This window comes from Scyliorhinus torazame, chromosome 4, assembly GCF_047496885.1.
Source record: "Scyliorhinus torazame isolate Kashiwa2021f chromosome 4, sScyTor2.1, whole genome shotgun sequence".
Classification (NCBI taxonomy): Eukaryota; Metazoa; Chordata; class Chondrichthyes; order Carcharhiniformes; family Scyliorhinidae; genus Scyliorhinus; species Scyliorhinus torazame.
In genome coordinates, this window is record NC_092710.1 from 269,749,261 (window position 1) to 269,769,306 (window position 20,046).

At 46.5% G+C, this 20,046-nt stretch overlaps 1 protein-coding gene across 3 annotated transcripts in view; it reads right to left on the reverse strand.

Annotated features, from left to right (window-relative positions):
* Positions 1-13,419: 13,419 nt before the first annotated feature.
* The window catches only part of orc3 (origin recognition complex, subunit 3), a 276,501-nt gene continuing 269,874 nt past the window's right edge, over positions 13,420-20,046 (reverse strand). For all 3 annotated transcript variants that reach the window (XM_072499784.1, XM_072499783.1, XM_072499786.1), the window contains one exon: positions 13,420-14,270. In XM_072499784.1, coding sequence (XP_072355885.1) covers positions 14,165-14,270 — 106 coding nt within the window. In that variant the 3' untranslated portion in view covers positions 13,420-14,164. The remainder of the gene's footprint in view (positions 14,271-20,046) is intronic.

A 20,046-nucleotide genomic window follows, 5' to 3' on the forward strand; every position in this document is an offset into this window, starting at 1 on the left:
TTCTTTCCACATTAGCAATATCCTGCGCCGGGCTACTAGGGACGCAAAGGCCAAAACATCGGCCTCTCTCGCCTCCTGCACTCCCGGCTCTTGTGCAACCCCAAATATAGCCAACCCCCAGCTTGGTTCGACCCGGACTCCTACTACTTTCGAAAGCACCTTTGTCACCCCCATCCAAAACCCCTGTAGTGCCGGGCATGACCAAAACATATGGGTATGATTCGCTGGGCTTCTCGAGCACCTCGCACACCTATCCTCCACCCCAAAAAATTTACTGAGCCGTGTTCCAGTCATATGTGCCCTGTGTAATACCTTAAACTGAATCAGGCTTAGCCTGGCGCACGAGGACGACGAGTTTACCCTGTTTAGGGCATCTGCCCACAGCCCCTCCTCGATCTCCTCCCCTAGCTCTTCTTCCCATTTCCCTTTTAGTTCGTCCACCATAGTCTCCCCTTCATCCCTCATTTCCCTATATATATCCGACACCTTACCGTCCCCCACCCATTTCTTCGAGATTACTCTGTCCTGCACCTCTTGTGTCGGGAGCTGCGGGAATTCCCTCACCTGTTGCCTCGCAAAAGCCCTCAATTGCATGTACCTGAATGCATTCCCTTGGGGCAACCCATATTTCTCAGTCAGCGCTCCCAGACTCGCGAACTTCCCATCCACAAATAGATCTTTCAATTGCGTTATACCTGCTCTTTGCCACATTCCATATCCCCCATCCATTCCCCCCGGGGCAAACCTATGGTTGTTTCTTATCGGGGACCCCCCCAATGCTCCGGTCTTTCCCCTATGTCGTCTCCACTGTCCCCAAATCTTCAGTGTAGCTACCACCACCGGACTCGTGGTATAGTTCCTTGGTGAGAACGGCAATGGGGCTGTCACCATAGCCTGCAGGCTGGTCCCCCTACAGGACGCCCTCTCTAATCTCTTCCACGCCGCTCCTTCCTCCTCTCCCATCCACTTACTCACCATTGAAATATTAGCGGCCCAATAATACTCACTTAGGCTCGGTAGTGCCAGCCCCCCCCCCCTATCCCTACTACGCTGTAAGAATCCCTTCCTCACTCTCGGAGTCTTCCCGGCCCAAACAAAACCCATGATACTCTTTTCTATCCTTTTGAAAAAAGCCTTCGTGATCACCACCGGGAGGCACTGAAACACAAAGAGGAATCTCGGGAGGACCACCATCTTAACCGCCTGCACCCTCCCTGCCATTGACAATGCTACCATATCCCATCTCTTGAAATCTTCCTCCATCTGTTCCACCAACCGCGTCAAATTTAGCCTGTGCAATGTGCCCCAATTCTTAGCTATCTGGATCCCCAAGTAACGAAAGTCTCTTGTTACCTTCCTCAACGGTAGGTCTTCTATTTCTCTACTCTGCTCCCCTGGATGCACCACAAACAGCTCACTCTTCCCCATGTTCAATTTATACCCTGAAAAATCCCCAAACTCCAAGTATCCGCATTATTTCTGGCATCCCCTCCGCTGGATCCGCCACATATAGTAGCAGATCATCCGCATATAAAGATACCCGGTGTTCTTCTCCTCCCCTAAGTATTCCCCTCCATCTCTTGGAACCTCTCAGCGCTATCGCCAGGGGCTCAATCGCCAGTGCAAACAGTAATGGGGACAGAGGACATCCCTGCCTTGTCCCTCTATGGAGCCGAAAATATGCCGATCCCCGTCCATTCGTGACCACACTCGCCACTGGGGCCCTATACAACAGCTGCACCCATCTAACATACCCCTCTCCAAACCCAAATCTCCTCAACACCTCCCACAGATAATCCCATTCCACTCTATCAAATGCTTTCTCGGCATCCATCGCCACTACTATCTCCGTTTCACCCTCTGGTGGGGCCATCATCATTACCCCTAACAGCCTCCGTATATTCGTGTTCAGCTGTCTCCCCTTCACAAACCCAGTTTGGTCCTCATGAACCACCCCCGGGACACATTCCTCTATTCTCATTGCCATTACCTTGGCCAGGACCTTGGCATCCACATTGAGGAGGGAAATTGGTCTGTAGGACCCGCATTGTAGCGGATCCTTTTCCTTCTTTAAGAGAAGCGATATCGTTGCTTCTGACATAGTCTGGGGCAGTTGTCCCCTTTCCTTTGCCTCGTTAAAGGTCCTCGTCAGTAGCGGGGCGAGCAAGTCCAAATATTTTCTGTAAAATTCAACTGGGAATCCGTCCGGTCCCGGGGCCTTTCCCGTCTGCATGTTCCTAATTCCTTTCACCACTTCTTCTACCGTGATCTGTGCTCCCAGTCCCACCCTTTCCTGCTCTTCCACCTTGGGAATTTCCAGCCGATCCAAAAAATCCATCATTCTCTCCCTCCCATCCGGGGGTTGAGCTTCATACAATTTTTTATAAAATGTCTTGAACACTTCGTTCACTCTCTCCGCTCCCCGCTCCGTCTCTCCTTCCTCGTCCCTCACCCCCCCCTATTTCCCTCGCTGCTCCCCTTTTCCTCAATTGGTGTGCCAGCAATCTGCTCGCCTTCTCTCCATATTCATACTGTACACCCTGCGCCTTCCTCCATTGTGCCTCTGCAATGCCTGTAGTCAGCAAGTCAAATTCCACATGCAGCCTTTGCCTTTCCCTGTACAGTCCCTCCTCCGGTGCTTCCGCATATTGTCTATCCACCCTCAAAAGTTCTTGCAGCAACCGCTCCCGTTCCTTACTCTCCTGCTTCCCTTTATGTGTCCTTATTGATATCAGCTCCCCCCTAACCACCGCCTTCAACGCCTCCCAGACCACTCCCACCTGAACCTCCCCATTGTCATTGAGTTCCAAGTACTTTTCAATGCATCCCCTCACCCTTAGGCACACCCCCTCATCCGCCATTAGTCCCATGTCCATTCTCCAGGGTGGGCGCCCTCTTGTTTCCTCCCCTATCTCCAAGTCTACCCAGTGTGGGGCATGATCCGAAATGGCTATAGCCGTATATTCCGTTCCCCTCACCCTCGGGATCAATGCCCTACCCAACACAAAAAAGTCTATGCGTGAATAGACTTTATGGACATAGGAGTAAAACGAGAACTCCTTACTCCTAGGTCGACTGAATCTCCACGGGTCCACCCCTCCCATCTGCTCCATAAAATCCTTAAGCACCTTGGCTGCTGCCGGCCTCCTACCAGTCCTGGACTTCGACCTATCCAGCCTTGGTTCCAACACCGTGTTAAAGTCTCCCCCCATTATCAGCTTTCCGGTCTCTAGGTCTGGGATGCGTCCTAGCATTCGCCTCATAAAGTTGGCATCGTCCCAGTTCGGGGCATACACGTTTACCAAAACCACCATCTCTCCCTGTAATTTGCCACTCACCATCACGTATCTGCCCCCGTTATCCGCCACTATAGTCTTTGCCTCGAACATTACCCGCTTCCCCACTAATATAGCCACCCCCCTGTTTTTCGCATCCAGCCCCGAATGGAACACCTGCCCCACCCATCCTTTGCGCAACCTAACCTGGTCTATCAGTTTCAGGTGCGTTTCCTGTAGCATAACCACATCTGCTTTAAGTTTCTTAAGGTGTGCGAGTACTCGTGCCCTCTTTATTGGCCCGTTAAGCCCCCTCACGTTCCACGTGATCAGCCGAGTTGGGGGGCTTCCCACCCCCCCCCCTTGCCGGTTAGCCATCATCTTTTTCCAGCTTCTCACCCATTTCCCACGCAGCTGTATCTCTCCCAGACGGTGCCCCCCCGCCCATCCTTTCCCGTACCCACTCCCCCCCCCCCCCTTCCCCAGCAGCAGCAACCCAGTAATTCCCCCCTCCCCCCCCCCCCTGCTAGACCCCCCGCTAGCGTAATTACTCCCCCCCCCCCCCCCCCCCCCCATGTTGCTCCCAGAAGTCAGCAAACTCTGGCTGACCTCGGCTTCCCCCCGTGATCACGGCTCGCACCGTGCGACGCCCCCTCCTTCCTGCTTCTCTATTCCCGCCATAATTATCATAGTGCGGGAACCAAGCCCGCGCCTCTCCCTCGGCCCCGCCTCCCATGGCCAACGCCCCATCTCCTCTCCCTCCCCACCTCCCCCCATCACCACCTGTGGGAGAAAGAAAAGTTACCATACCGCAGGATTAAAACATAAAACCCCTCTTCGCCCCACCACTTTGTCCAAACGTTCATTTTCATAATCCAATCATTCCAATTTTTCTTCTACAATAAAAGTCCACGCTTCATCGGCCGTTTCAAAGTAGTGGTGCCTCCCTTGATATGTGACCCACAGTCTTGCCGGTTGCAGCATTCCAAATTTTATCTTCTTTTTGTGAAGTACCGCTTTGGCCCGATTAAAGCTCGCCCTCCTTCTCGCCACCTCCGCACTCCAATCTTGATAAACGCGGATCACCGCGTTCTCCCATTTACTACACCGAGTTTTCTTCGCCCATCTAAGGACCATTTCTCTATCCTTAAAACGGAGGAATCTCACCACTATGGCTCTGGGAGTTTCTCCTGCTCTCGATCCTCGCACCATAACTCGGTATGCTCCCTCCACCTCCAACGGACCCGTCGGGGCCTCCGCTCCCATTAACGAGTGCAGCATCGTGCTCACATATGCCCCGACGTCCGCCCCCTCCACACCTTCAGGAAGGCCAAGAATCCTCAAGTTGTTCCTCCTTGCGTTGTTTTCCAGTGCCTCCAACCTCTCCACAGATCGTTTCTGGTGTGCCTCCTGTATCTCCGACTTCACCGCCAGGCCCTGTATATCGTTCTCATTCTCTGCTGCTTTCGCCTTCACGACCCGAAGCTCCTGCTCCTGGGTCTTTTGTTCCTCTTTCAGCCCTTCAATCGCCTGTAATATCGGGGCCAACAACTCTTTCTTCATTTCCTTTTTTATCTCCTCCACGCAGCGTTTCAAGAACTCTTGTTGTTCAGGGCCCCATATGAAACTGCCACCTTCCGACGCCATCTTGGTTTCTGCTTGCCTTCCTTGCCGTTGTTCCAAAGGATCCGCTGCAATCCGGCCACTTTCCTCTCCTTTTTCCATCCGTGTCCAGGGGGAACACCCTTCTGGTTTACCGCACGGTGTTTTTAGCCGTTAAAATTGCCGTTGGGGCTCCTATCAAGAGCCCAAAAGTCCGTTCCACCGGGAGCTGCCGAAACGTGCGACTCAGCTGGTCATCGCCACACCCGGAAGTCTCACTTAGTCACTTTTTTGTGCCCTGGAGAGTTTCTCATCAGTTTAGCTCTCTCTCAGAATTTATTTTAGCACTGGGGAGCTGAACTCCAATTGGGCCATCATTTGGTGCCCAGAAATGGTGCCCAGATCTCTAAGTGAGCTTGTGGGTCCCCCATCCATGGCAATGTCACCCCCCCCCAAGTGAGGACACCCCAATATGGGGTCCCTGGCGGTGTTCCTTTACAGCACCCGCTCCCTTCCAGGACCCCCACCTGTCACACCCTCAACCTCCCAGTTGCCCCTACTTACCTGCCCTACACTCCTCCACCCTTCAAACCTTGTATGATAGAAAATAGAATTGAATAGTGGAAGAAGAGACACTACTCTTCTTGGCTGCAGTGTTTTAAAAATTCACCAAGTCAACAATTTATGGTGACCACAGGGTTAGTGAAGGGAGTTACTGAAAAACACATCTAGGTTTGAGTCAGGTCCAGGTCCCAATGAAGTGATGGGAGTAAAAGAGACATCATATTGAATGCTATATGGAAGCTATTATCGCAAACTTCTCAGAGTTTCACCAATTCTGAGTATTGGAAAAATTAGGCTGACCAATGCAAACAGATTTTTAACAGCTGGTAGATCGAATCGGGGCAGGACCTACTTGGTTAATGGTAGGGAGTTGGGGAGAGTTATAGAAGAGATCTAGGGGCACAGGTTCATAGCTCATTGAAAGTGGAGTCAAAGGTGCACAGGGTGGTGAAGAAGGCATTCGACATGCTAGGTTTCATTGGTCAGAACATTGGGAAGTTGTACAAAACATTAGTAAGGCCGCACTTGGAATACTGTGTACAGTTCTGATCAGTCCATTATAGAAAGGATATTATTAAACTAGAAAGAATGCATAAAAGATTTACTAGGTGACGCAGTGGGTTAGCCCTGCTGCATCACGGCGCCGAGGTCCCAGGTTCGATTCCGGCTCTGGGTCACTGTCCGTGTGGAGTTTGCACATTCTCCCAGTGTTTGTGTGGGTTTCACCAATCCAAAGATGTGCAGCGTAGGTGGATTGGCCCGCTAAATTGCGCCTTAAATGGATTAAATGAATTGGGTACTCTAAATTTATAAAAAATAAATAAAAGATTTACTAGGATGTTATAGGACTTGATGGTTTGAGTTATAAGGAGTGGCTGGATAGACTGGGACTTTTTCCCTGGAGCGTAGGAGGCTTAGGGATCATCTTATAGAGGTCTATAAAATAATAATCTTTATTGTCACAAGTAGGTGTACATTAACACTGCAATGACGTTACTGTGAAAAGCCCCTAGTTGCCCCACTCTGGCACCTGTTCGGGTACACCGTGGAAGAATTCAGAATGTTCAATTCACCTAACAGCACGTCTTTCTGGACCTGAGAAGAAACTGGAGCACCCGGAGGAAACCCACGCAGACATGGAGAACGTACAGACTCCACACAGTGACCCAAGCCAGGAATCGAACCTGGGACCCTGGTGCTGTGAAGCAACAGTGCTACCGTGCTGCCTATGGGCATAGATAAGGTAGATAGTCAACATCTTTTCCCAAAGGTAGGGGAGACTAAAATTGGAGGGCATAGGTTTAAAGTAAGTGGGGAGAGATACAAAAGAGGCCAGAGGGGCAATTCTTTCATACTGAGGGTGGTGAGTGTCTGGAATGAGCTGCCAGAGGTGTAGTAGAGGCAGCCACTGGTTGGCCTTTAAAAAACACATTTAGACAATTATATGGGAAAGCTGGGTATAGAGGGTTATGGGCCAAATGCATGTAATTAAGACTAGCTTAGTGGTTAAAAACTGGGCAGCATAGACAAGTTGGGCCGAAGGGCCTGTTTTCATGCTGTAAACCTTTTATGATTAAAAAAACCCCCACAGGAAATGCTGGAAATACTTGCAACATTTGTGGGGAATTAGCTTTCAAGCCATTGCAACATAGCAGCATCAGTAAATCTGGTTGCTGATTATTAATAAATAAGTTGTAAGCTGACTAATTTTTGGGAGTCTCAACGGAAGGCATAGGATTTGAACAAAAAACATTCCTAATTTTTAGAATCACACTCCACTAAAAGGAAGATATTTTGACTCTTTGAAAGAACTATCCAATTAGTCTCACTCTCCTGCTCTTCATTACTAGTCAACCTCTTCCCACCACCCTTTCGGTTTGCATTCTGGTCTATGTAAATTTTATTACACTGATTTGCTGTAATGAATTTTCATCGCAGGAAAGAAGGCTGCTGAAAACTTCATAAGGTTTCTCTTATGCGGCTACTGCCTAGTTTTGAACTTTGATGTTTTTATTGTTTTCCCATTTTGATTCATACATTCCTTTCCTGTTCATATATAATTAATGTGTGGTTAGTGAATAAATGGCTGTTCAGTGAATACAAGATTGGAGCAAATTTTGAACAGATGAAGTGCAAGTGTGGCACAGTGGAATGTACAAAATCTGTCATCTCTCATACAGTTTGTTCATTGCAATTGTTGTATGATATCTATTATTCCAAATAACATCAACAATGGTTTTACTGGGACGGAAGGGAACTCTGTGATCTGGAAACATTAATAAAGAGACCAGGACTCTGGTATTATTGGGAATGTGGATTAAGGACCTGTAAGTGTTTGTGTGCCTAAGGGGACTGTAGAGAGGAGCAGCTAGAGAGTGTCTCAGTCTGAAAGACCTACTCCTTTGGGCAGCCTGGATTCTCGCTTCCTGGGGAGGAGAAAGACGGTCCAGAAATGCCTTTGGGCTAAGTGGGACCAGCCACTTTCTAACCACGTTTTCACATTCATGCTGCCTCTTTTTATTGCTTTTTGTCATTAGCTGGTTCGTCCTTAGTATGTTCATGAAGTAACTTGTTAAAGTTCATTCATGTAGTTACCAATGCTTAAAAAGAAAAAAATGCACTCCGAAAAAATGTAGCTACAACTTTTTATTCCATAACTATTGTTTTTATAAGTAACAAATCAGATTATATTAATTTAAGATGTTCATAATAGAAAAGGGGTAGTTGTTGCTAATAAATGTGTGGGGAAAAACTCAAATCTTCCCAGGATTTGAGGAGAACGTCCTTTGGCTTGAACCAGAAACTTGGGACATTAAAGCTGGGAAATTCTGCAAACTTCATATGCTCATAAGTGCAAGTCGGTAACTGATCAACCGGGCACAAAAGACAATTTACTGGTTTAATTGCACTTTTCACTGGTTGGCCGGTCAAAATTCTTGACCGACCAACCATTGTATTTGAACTAAATAAGCCAATGGGTGTGTCATTGCAGGAATCCTCTTTGTTTGGGCTTACTGACAGTTGTAACTGAGGTTAAGCATTCAGTCAGGCCTGAGAGGGGGAATAGATAATTCTGATGCCAACACCTTCACACTTGGGCTCAGTATCAGGTTCAGGAAAGAACTGGGATTCCTGAAGGCACATGGGGTCCTGTGACCTTCTCCTCCTTCAAACATTTCTCGCAGATTCTTGTGCCGACTATGCAGCTTTGGCTGAAGTCAATCTCCTCATAACTGCAGCCATTCTGAAACTGACTTACCAAACCGCAAAGAAAAGCCTGAAAGGTGCACCAGCAGATAAATACTAATCAGATATTTAACCTTAATGGAGGTGAGGATCCTTTGACAGGTTGCAATGTATTGACTACTCCTACATCAGTCCAAGTCTAAATAATTCCATTGTTGCCACACAAATATCCCAGTAGGGCTGTGAAACTGACAGTGGACCCAAATACCCCTGGTGCAGGGGTACTCCTTCGCCAAGTCTCAACTTTGGGCTGTTTTCTGATGTCCCAGTGTTCTCTCTCGGTGGGTTCTTCTGCCTTGAACGGTCATCGTAATCCTTCTTGTATTTTTTCCCAACCATTGGAATTCAACGTTATCAGTCATATTGTGCTGTTAATAGATTTCCTGTGCCCATCCTGCTGAATTCCCTGTAGTTGGTGTCTCTCATCTCTTGTCCTATTCTACACAATATGCAGGTTGGGTCCACCTCCCGGTGAGGAAAGCTCTGGCTCAAAATGTAATAAGTTCTGTTGTGATGTTATTGTTACAGTGCAATACTCCAGGAAATACCACATCTTGCAGTTTGTTTCCAGTAAGGTCATTCTCCTTCACGAATGTGATCAGCAGTTTCTTGTAATGAGATGAATTCTTTACTGGGTATCGCAAAGGGTTCACCTAGGTCTGGAGCATAAGTCTTCGATTTTGTAGCTGGAATGTTGTCGGGGCCTTTGCAGCATCCAGTGCCTTCAGCTGTTTATTCATCACTTGGAGTAAGTTGAATTGACTGAAGACTGGCATGTGAATTTGGGAACCTTAGGAGGAGGCTGAGATGGATCATCCATTTGGCATTTCTGGCTGAAGATTATTCTGAATGCTTTGTCTTTGATGTGCTGGGTTATTACGTGACTCGCATTCAGATAGTGCCTCCCCTGACCACTGAACATCTCAAAATACTTTAGAACCATTATAGAAAACACAGCAGCCAATTTTCACAAAGCAATTTGGTTTGTGATGTTGAGGGATAAATATTAGCCAGGGCACTGGTTCCCTCATTTTTTCAAAATAGCACCATGGAATAATTTAATCCACCCAAGGGAGTAATTGGGACCTTGGTTTAACATTTCTTCTGAAACCTGCAATGTGCTCAAGTCTCTGGTGTGGGACCGGACCCTACAATCTTCTGAATCAGAGGTGAGAGCGCCACCAAGTCATTGCCAGCTCTTTAACACTTTGCCCAATTTTCTGTTCTGACTTCAAAATGGACTGCTGATTTGCTATCACCCAAGATGAATTCCTATCAAAGGACGCTTTTGGTTAAAATTCATCGGCTGGATTCTCCGTTTCAGTGGTTAAATGCTGGCTGAAATGGCCAATTTGCGGACATTTTACGACAAAATCGGCGCCTCTCTGATCCAGGACCCGCGAGGGGCCTGCAGTGGCGCCGAGTGAAACTGCCGGCTCCTGCGTCGAAAACGGCTGGAGAAAGGCCGGGTCCCTGGCTGCTCTGGTTTAGCACACTGGGCTAAATCGCTGGCTTTTAAAGCAGGCCAGCAGCACGGTTCAATTCCCGTACCAGCCTCCCCGAACAGGCGGCGGAGTGTGGTGACTAGGGTCTTTTCACAGTAACTTCATTGAAGCCTACTAGTGACAATAAGCGATTTTAATTTAATTTCATGCGTCCGCTGACGACCTGCAGCGGTCGTGCCGTACGACATGGCGCCGGCCGTACGCGGACCCAACCCGCCATCTGCGATCTCACAGGCCGCCCCCCCCCCATCAGCCCTCACTCCTGGCTGGGTGTGGCGGCGCTGGACTCAGTCCGCAGCCGCCACGCCGGGTTCCCGACTGCAGACCACACGTCAACTGCGCGGTCGGGAACTCGGCCCATCAGGGGCGGTGCATCGCGGGAGCATCTGGCGATGACTCGCCAACGTCATTGCAACAGTGCGCGATGTGACTATACCACTTCCGAGGGGGTGGCCCCGATTTGGGTGTCGGAATGGATTCTCTGCCCAATCGCCGATTACGATGTTGGTGTCGGGCAACGGAGAATCCTGCCCCATGCTTTTTAGGTAAGTCCCTTCATGGTTTTACTATCAATTACTAATTCTAATTTAATGTATTATTATCCTTGTAAGATTTTGATAATTCTAATTGTTAGTGCCTGTAACATCTATGAATTTTATTCTTTAACCACATTTTAACCCTAATGTTTCACTTTGAATTTCTGTTACTGAGACAATGGACAGTCAAGGCAGTTGGAATACTTTGCAGCTGCTGTTTGTGAGAAACTACATTTAATGATTTAAGTTGCCCAAGAGACTGAATTCAGCAGCTGTTTGACAAAATGACTGAAAAGTAGTTTATTCTTAAAATTACATTTTATTTTTTTAAAAACTCAAACTGATTTAATTAACTATATCTGTGAGCAGAACATCTATATATTAGTGGGAGGTTTTTCTTTCTGTTTTGACACTGATGGGAAGTATTTTTAACATTTGTTCTTCATGATTTTAGTATTTGAGAGGATGAGTTAAAATATGTTCTCTTGGATGTTTACAATTGGTGCATCATTGACAAAAGGATGTGACTTTGTTTCTGACTGCTCTGTCTAAAAGAAATATATCAAAGAATACAGCACAGGACTTGGCCCTTTGGCCCTCCAAGCCTGTAGAGGTCATGATACCAACCTTGGCCAAAACCCTCAGCACTTCCTCGTGCCGTATCCCGCTATTCCCATTCTATCAATGTGCTTGTCAAGATGCCTTCTGAACGCCTTTAATGTATATGCTTCCACAACATGTTCCAGGCACTCACCACCCTCTGCATAAAAAAACCTGCCTCGCACATCTCCTCTAACCCTTACCCCATGGACCTTAAAACCTATGTCACCTGGTAACTGGCCCCTCCACCCTGAGAAAGAGTGCCTGCCCATCCACTCTATCTATGCCCCTCACAATCTTGTAGACATCTATCAGGTCGCCCCTCAACCTCCGTCGTTCTAATGAAAACAGTCCGAGTCTATTCAGCCTCTCCGCATAGCTAACCTCCTCCAGACCAGGCAACATCCTGGTAAACCTCCTCTGCACCCTCTCCAAAGCCTCCACATCCTTCTGGTAGTGTGGCGACCATAATTGTGCACAATATTCCAAGTGCGGCCTATACAACTGTAGCAGGACTTGCCAGTTTTTATACTCCATGCCCCATCCAGTGAAGTCAAGCATTCCAGATGCTTTCTTGACTATCTTATCTACTTGTATTGTCACTTTCAAAGATGTGTGGACCTGTACACCCAGATCTCTGACTTTCTATATTCCTCCGAGTTTTGCCATTTACTGTACATTTTCCCTCTGTTAGACCTACCAAAATGCATGACCTCACATTTGTCTGGATTAAATTCCATTTGCCATTTCTCTGCCCAAATCTCCAACCTATCTATGTCCTGCTGTATCCTGACAATCCTCAACACTATCTGCCACTCCACCAATCAGACCAGCTACATTTTCCTCCAAATCGTTTATGTATACTACGAACAGAGGCCCCAGTACAGTTCCCTGTGGAACACCACTAGTCACAACCTTCCTTTCAGAAAAACACCCTTCTACTGCTACCCTCTGCCTTCTGTGACCGAGCCATCTTGCCACCTCACCTCTGATCCTGTATGACTTCACCTTTTGTACCAGTCTGCCATGTGGCACCTTGTCAAAGGCTTTACTGAAGTCCATGTAAACAACATCCACCACCCTCCCCATATCAATCATCTTTGTCACCTCCTCAAAAAACTTGATCAAGTCAGTGAGGCACGACCTCCCCTTCACAGAACCATGCTGTCTAATGCTAATGAGTCCATTTGTCCCTAAATGGGCATAAATCCTATCTGAGAATTATCTCCAATAATTTAACTACTACTGACGTGAAGTTCACCGGCCTAGTTTCCTGGATTATCCATGCTACCTTTCTTAAACAGCAGTACCACATTAGCCATTCTCCAGTCCTCTGGGATCTGACCTGTGGCCAATGAGGATACAAAGATGTCAGTCAAGGCCCCAGCAATTTCCTCCCGTACTTCCTTTAGTATTCTTGGGTAAATCCCATATGGCCCATGAGACTTATCTACCTTAATATCTTTTAAAACGTCCAATACCTCCTCCTTTTTGACGTCAGTATGACCCGGACTATCCACACACCCTACCCAAGAATCATCTCCCACAAAGTCATTTTCTCTGGTGAACACTGATGCAAAGTATTCATTTAGTACGTCGCTCATTTCCTCTGGCTCAACACACAGATTCATTTGTTTGCAACTAAATGGAAACTCGGGGCCCAATGAAACAAGGGATGAACATTTGTGAAGGGATGAACATTTGTATTTCGTACACATGACTCCAGTTACAGAGGCGAGGTGACACAAGGTAATTTGCAGCCTAAGCCAATGGAAGAGGTGAATTTGGACTATTTAAGGGATCCCGGGATAATAAGGAGTGGGGATAAATGTTTGAAAATCGTGATCTTGGTTGGCACAGTGAGGAATGACTCTTATGGGCTCAGTTCAACACCACTTCAAAGACAAAGAGAAAGACACTGTGTGTGCTGGCAAAGCTTAAGGACTCCTAGGAACTTGAGGAATGAGGGACTTGTGTTGTCTTCACTGATTTGTGTTAGCTATATGTACAATCTTGCTTAATAAATTCTACTTAATTCATACATACTAGTTATTTGTACCTCGTTGGATCAGGCACAACCAAGGACCCCAATTCAGAATGTAAAAATCTTAATTAGAAGTGTTTTACAGCTCAAAACCCTAAAATCTATGTTTTACAAACAGGTACAGCTTTCTATGCTTTTGGATTAAGTTTTCAAAATAAAAGTTGTCAGCTAAAGCTAACATGCATTTTTGCTTAAGCATCAGATATTCATTTTCCTCTTTCAGTAACATTTGAATAGTGAACGAGTTTCATGATTTAGGAATGAATTTCACTCATACAATGGTAATAATTCAGAAACCACTATTGTGGAAAACAAATAAAATACTTTGTTGCTTGAAAAGGGGCTTTCTTCTTTTCCTGCCCATGGCCATCACAAGCTCCACAGATGTGCAGGGCCAAGGGCATGTGTCCATGGATCACAGCTGGGTGTTTTGGCAGAGGTGGAAAGCTCAGAACTTTCTCAAACAGTAGGAAGAAATAAATATCCCGCAGTAAATCAATTAGGTCATTGTCACAGACCTTTTGCATCCGATCAGAGTATTTTGGTCTGGTAAGAATTTGACTGGACGCCCCCTCATCATCTGCTAACGTGAAATGAGAAAGTCAGTCAATGTCTTTATAAAGTCCAACAACACATCTGAAATAGGCGTTTTATTAGTCGTTGTAATTTTTTTACTTTGTATTCTAAGTTCATATGCCACCAATATGTTTATTCAGGCCATGTTCTCCAGTTCTGGCACAAAACGTCCAATCAAACAGACAGGATATCATTTCAAGATTTTCGATGTGGCGATCAGAAGCCACCCCATGTTAGCCTTGCTACGTGATCAGTCTTCTGTTTGGTTGGTTTAACAAAGCCCAAGAATTCCAGCTCGGAAACAGCTCGAATAAAACGAGCACTGTTGGAAGTTAGTCAAGGAAAACAGCATCTGCTTTGATAGTTCCTACACTGCTATTTAACACTTTCAGCAAATTATGACATTTCCCATCACAAAATATTTTCCTTCCCATGTCCATTCCTTCATTTTTGTTGCATCCATTATTGAATTACACAATCCTACAGAAGGAGGCCATTTGGCCCATCATGCTTGCATCAGCTCTTTGAAAGAATAATCCAACTAATCCCATTCCCTGCTCTTTCCAGTTAGCCTTGCAGATCTTATCTTTCAAGCCTATATTCAATTCCTGTTTGAAAGTTACCATTGAATTTACTTCAATTGCTTTTTCAGATAATGCATTCCAGATCATAACATTTAAAAACAGTTAATCTGTTTTTGAATGTATTTGTTGAGGGAGCATTGCTGCCCAAACATTGGGACTATTAAATGTTTCATAGACTGTGTGGTATCAGAGATTGAAGGGGAGGGAAGAATTGGGGATATATACAAGTGCCTGGGGGAGCAGGGAGGCGAGCGGATGGTGAGGATCAAGGAGAAATGGGAAGGGGAGTTGGGAGGGGTGATCATTTGAGGAGAATGGAGTGAGGCATTGCATATGGTAAACGGAACCTCTTCCTGTTCAAGGGTGAGTTTAAGGTGGTGCACAGGGTGCATATAACTCGGGCGAGTATGAGTGGGTTCTTCCATGAGGTAGCAGATGAGTGTGAGAGGTGTGGGATGGGGCCAGCGAATCCCGCGCACATTTTGTGGTTGCGGAAAACTGGGAAGATTCTGGGTGGGAGGATAGTGGAGGAGGAGGTGGCGATATTTGGGGTTTCCGAGAAGCCGGAGCTCATGGAGAGGAGGAAGGCCGATGTCGTGGCCTTCGTCTCTCTGACTGCACGGCGGTGAATTTTACTGGAGTGGTGGTTGTCATCGCCACCGAGGGTAGTGACTTGGTTGGGTGACCTGTACGACTTCCTGCAGTTGGAGAAGATAAAGTATGAGTTAAGGGGCTCTGCAGAGGGGTTTGAGAAAATGTGGGGGATGTTTGTGACCGTGTTTGAGGAGCTGCTCATCGCAGGCGGGGGGGGGGGGGGGGGGGGGGGGGGATTTGTACAGACTGTATAATTGATTGCTGGGAAGTATGTTTCCTGGGGTGTTTATTTGTTGTAACCTGTTTTGATACATGTTTGTAATAAAATACATTTTTAAAAAAAAGAAACAATACATTAATAAAGTGCTAATGATACCTATAAATGTTGACAATAGGGAAAGTATAAATTATTTTTCAACAGGAGAGCATAAACCATGATTGTTTTACTAATTGAATCTTTCTCAAAAATTAATTTGCTAATTAGTTCCCCCAATCGCCATTTAAAATTTAAAACTCCTTGGGAAGCTCTGAGCAAATGTACCATGTGGTGTGTACTGAGCTATAGCATTCAAGGAGACAATCTCAAGTTCCTGATCAGTGCTTTACAGTCTGTTGCACTGTGACAGTGGCGTGGTGCTATAATTGACCTCATAAGTTCCTGGATAAGAGCATGTGAAAGAAAAATCCCATAACCCATCCTCATCCTGAAAACATCAGACAGCAAGTGCGCGTATGGATGGGCAGGATCAGACTCGCTGACAGAATTTCCTGAACTACTGCAAGAAATCACTGAAAAATGGACGTCTAAACTTGTTTTGTACTCATCAGAACAATTTGCAAGAACACCAATATGAGGAGGAAACAACAATCTATACGGAATGAAAAGAGAACGCTGATTGGTTGGCAAGTGGGCTCTGACTGGTAGAGGTGTTGCCACGAAGAATGCAACAGGTGATGGTGACTGGCATATTTTTTAAAAATAAATTCATTTTATGGAATGTGAGCATTGCTGACGAGGGCAGCATTGGGCGCCCATCCCCAGTTGCCTTTCTTGAACCACTGCAGTCCTGCAAGTGGACCTACACCACTGTGCTGTTGGAGTGAATCCCAGGATTTTGACCCAGCAACAGTGAAGGAACGGTGATATATTTCCAAGTCAAGATGGTAAGTGACTTGGAGAGGAACCTCCAGGTGGTGGTGTTCCCCGATATCTGCTGCTCTTGTCCGTCTAGATGGGAGTGGTTGCGGGTTTAGAAGGTGCTGCCTGAGGAACCCTGGTGAGTTACTGCAGTGCATCTTGTAGATGGTACACACGGCTGCCACTGTTTGTCTGTGGTGGAGGGAATGAATGTTTGTGGAAGGGGAGCAATCAAGTGGGTTGCTTTGTCCTTTGTGGGATCAAGCTTCCTGAGTGTTGTTGGAGCTGCACTCATCCAGACAAGTGGAGGGTATTCCATTACACTCCTGACTTGTGCCTTGTAGATGGTGCACAGGCTTTGGGCAATCAGGAGATGAGTTACTCAAACAAAGAAAGAAACAAAGAACAATACAGCACAGGAACAGGCCCTTCGGCCCTCCAAGCCTGCGCCTATCACGTGTCTAATCTAGACCAACTGCCTATATCCTATTTTTTATTTTCTTAAATAATCCTTACAGTCACAAGTAGGCTTACATTAACACTACAATGAAGTTACTGTGAAAAGCCCTTAGTCACCAAATTCCGGCGCCTGTTCGGATACACGGAGGGAGAATTCAGAATGTCCAATTCACCGAACAGCAAGTCTTTCGGGACTTGTGGGAGGAAACCGGAGCACCCGGAGGAAACCCACGCAGACACTGGGAGAACGTGCAGACTCAGCATGGACAATGACCCAAGCCTGGAATCGAACCTGGGACCCTGGAACCGTGAAGCAACAGTGCCAAACACTCTGCTACCGTGCTGCCCACGCCTGTACCCCATCTGTTCATGTGCCTATCCAGATAAGTCTTAAAGGTCGCTAACGTATCTGCCTCAACCACCTCACTCGGCAGTGCATTCCAGACCACCACCACCCTCTGTGTAAAAAAACTTCCCCCGCACATCTCCACTGAACCTATCCCCCCCTCACCTTGAACTTGTGCCCCCTTGTAATTTTCAAAATGTGCCCCCCCTTGGAAAAAAGCCTCCCAACTGTTCACCCTATCTATACCCTTAATAATTTTACAAACTTCTATCAGGTCACATCTCAGCCTCTGTTTCTCTAGGGAGAAAAATCCCAGTTATTCATGTGATGTTTGTACATTCTCGCCGTGTTTGCATGGGTTTCCTCCCACAGCCCAAAGATGTGCAGGTTAGGTGGATTGGCCATGCTAAATTGTCCCTTAGTGTCCAGGGATGTGCAGGTTAGGTTATGGGGATAAGGAAAAAGTGGGCATGGGTAGAGTGCTCATTTGAAGGGTCAGTTCCGACTCGATGGGCCGAATGGCCTCCTTCTGCACTGTAGGGATTCTATTCTATGATTCTAACTAGTGACGACAACTGTTTCTTGATATCACATGGGGTGAATCGAATGGGCTGAAGACTGACATTGATAATGCTGGAGGCAGAGATGGATCATTCACTTGGCACTTCTGGCTGGACTGTTGCGAATGCTTCAGCTTTATCTTTTGCACTGATGTGCTGGACTCCGCCATCATTAAGGATGGGGATAGTTACGGAACTTCTGTCTCTAGTGGAATGTGGCAGGATTGCAGAGCTTGGATCAGATCCATTGGTTGTGGAATTGCTGAGCTCTGCTGTTACTTGCTGCATAGGCTGTTTGGCTTGCAGGTAGTCCTGAGTTGTAACTTCACCACGTTGACACCTCATTTTTATGACTGCAGTTGCTCCTGGCATGCATTCTGCATTGAACCAGGGTTGGTGGTAATGGCACAGTGGGGGTGATATGCCAGGCCAGGTTAGATTGTGGCTCGATAGATAGAAATATACATAGAAAATAAAAGGAATAGAAGGCCATTCGGCCCTTTGAGCCTGCTCCGCCATTCATTATGATCATCGAATTCAATATTTTGTCACTGGAACGACGGAGGTTGAGGGGTGACCTGATAGAGGTCTACAAAATTATGAGAGGCATAGACAGAGTGGATAGTCAGAGGCTTTTCCCAGGGTAGAGGGGTCAATTACTAGGGGGCATAGGTTTAAGGTGAGAGGGGCAGGTTTAGAGTAGATGTACGAGGCAAGTTTTTTTACACAGAGGGTAGTGGGTGCCTGGAACTCGCTACCGGAGGAGGTGGTGGAAGCAGGGACGATAGTGTCATTTAAGGAGCATCTTGACAAATACATGAATAGGATGGGAATAGAGGGATACGGACCCAGGAAGTGTAGAAGATTGTAGTTTAGTCAGGCAGCATGGTCGGCATGGGCTTGGAGGGCCGAAGGGCCAGTTCCTGTGCTGTACATTTCTTTGTTCTTTTTGTTCAATATCCAGATCCTGCCTACCCCCCATATCCCTTGGTTCCTTTAGCCCCAAGAGCCATATCTCTGGCGGCACAGTGGTTAGCATTGCTGCCTCTCCTTGTGTCTGCGTGGGTTTCCTCCGGGTGCTCCACTTTCCTCCCACAGTCCAAAGATGTGCAGGTTAGGTGGATTGGCCATGCTAAATTGCCCCTTTGTATCCAAAAGTTAGGTGGAGTTACGGGGATAGGGTCAGGGCATGGGCATAGGCAGGGCACTCTTTCCAAGGGTCGGTGCAGTTTCGACGAGGCGAATGGCCTCCTTCTGCTCTGTAGAGATTCTATGATCTAATTCCTTCTTGAAATCACACAACATTTTGGCCTCAACTACTTTCTGTGGTTGTGAATTCCTCAGGTTTACCATTCTGAAGAAATTTCTCTTCATCTCAGTCTAAAAGGTTTGCCTGTTATCCTCAAACCCCTACTTCTGGACTCCCCCCATCATCGGGACATTCTTTCTGAATCTACCCTGTCTAATCCGGTTAGAACTTTGTACGTTTCTATGAGAGACCCCTCCCTCAACTCTTCTAAACTCCAATGAATATAATCTGGACCGACTTAATCTCTCCCCATATAATATGACCGTCCCGTAATTCCAGGAATCAGCCTGGTAAACCTTTGCTGCACTCCTTCCATTGCAAGAACATCCTTCCTCAGATAAGGACACCAAAACCAATACTCCAAGTGTGGCCTCACCATGCCCTCTACAACTACAGTAAAATATACCTATTTCTGTACTCAAATCCTCTCGCTAGGAATACCATTTGCCATGTTTACTGCGAACTGTATCTGCGCGCTTACCTTTTGGTGACTGATGCACGAGGACACCAAGATCTTGCTGTATATCCACCTCTCTCAATTTACACCCATTCAAATAATAATAATCAATATTTTTGCTATCGAAGTGGATAACCTCACATTCGTCGCATTATACTGCATCTACCATGCATATACCCGCTCACTCAGCCTGTCCAAATCACACTAAGGCATCTCTGCATCCTCCACACAGCTCACTCTCCCACCCAACTTTGTATCATCAGCAAATTTGGAGATAATACATTTAGTTCCCTCGTCCAAATAATTAATATATAATGTGACCAGTTGGGATCCTAGCACAGATCCCTGCAGTACCCCACTAGTCTCTGCCTGCCAATCAGAAAAAGACCCATTTATTCCAACTCTTTGCTTCCTGTCTGCTATCCAGCTTTTTAATCCATCTCAAGACACTACCTGCAATCCAATGAGCTTTAACTTTACATATTAATCTGCTGTGTGAGATCTTGTCGAAAGCCTTCTGAACGTCGTAACAAACCACATCCACCGTCAACTCTACTAGTTACATCTTCAAAGAATTCTGGTAGATTTGTCAAACATGATTTTCCTTTTAATAATAATCTTTATTGTCACAAATAGGCTTACATTAACACT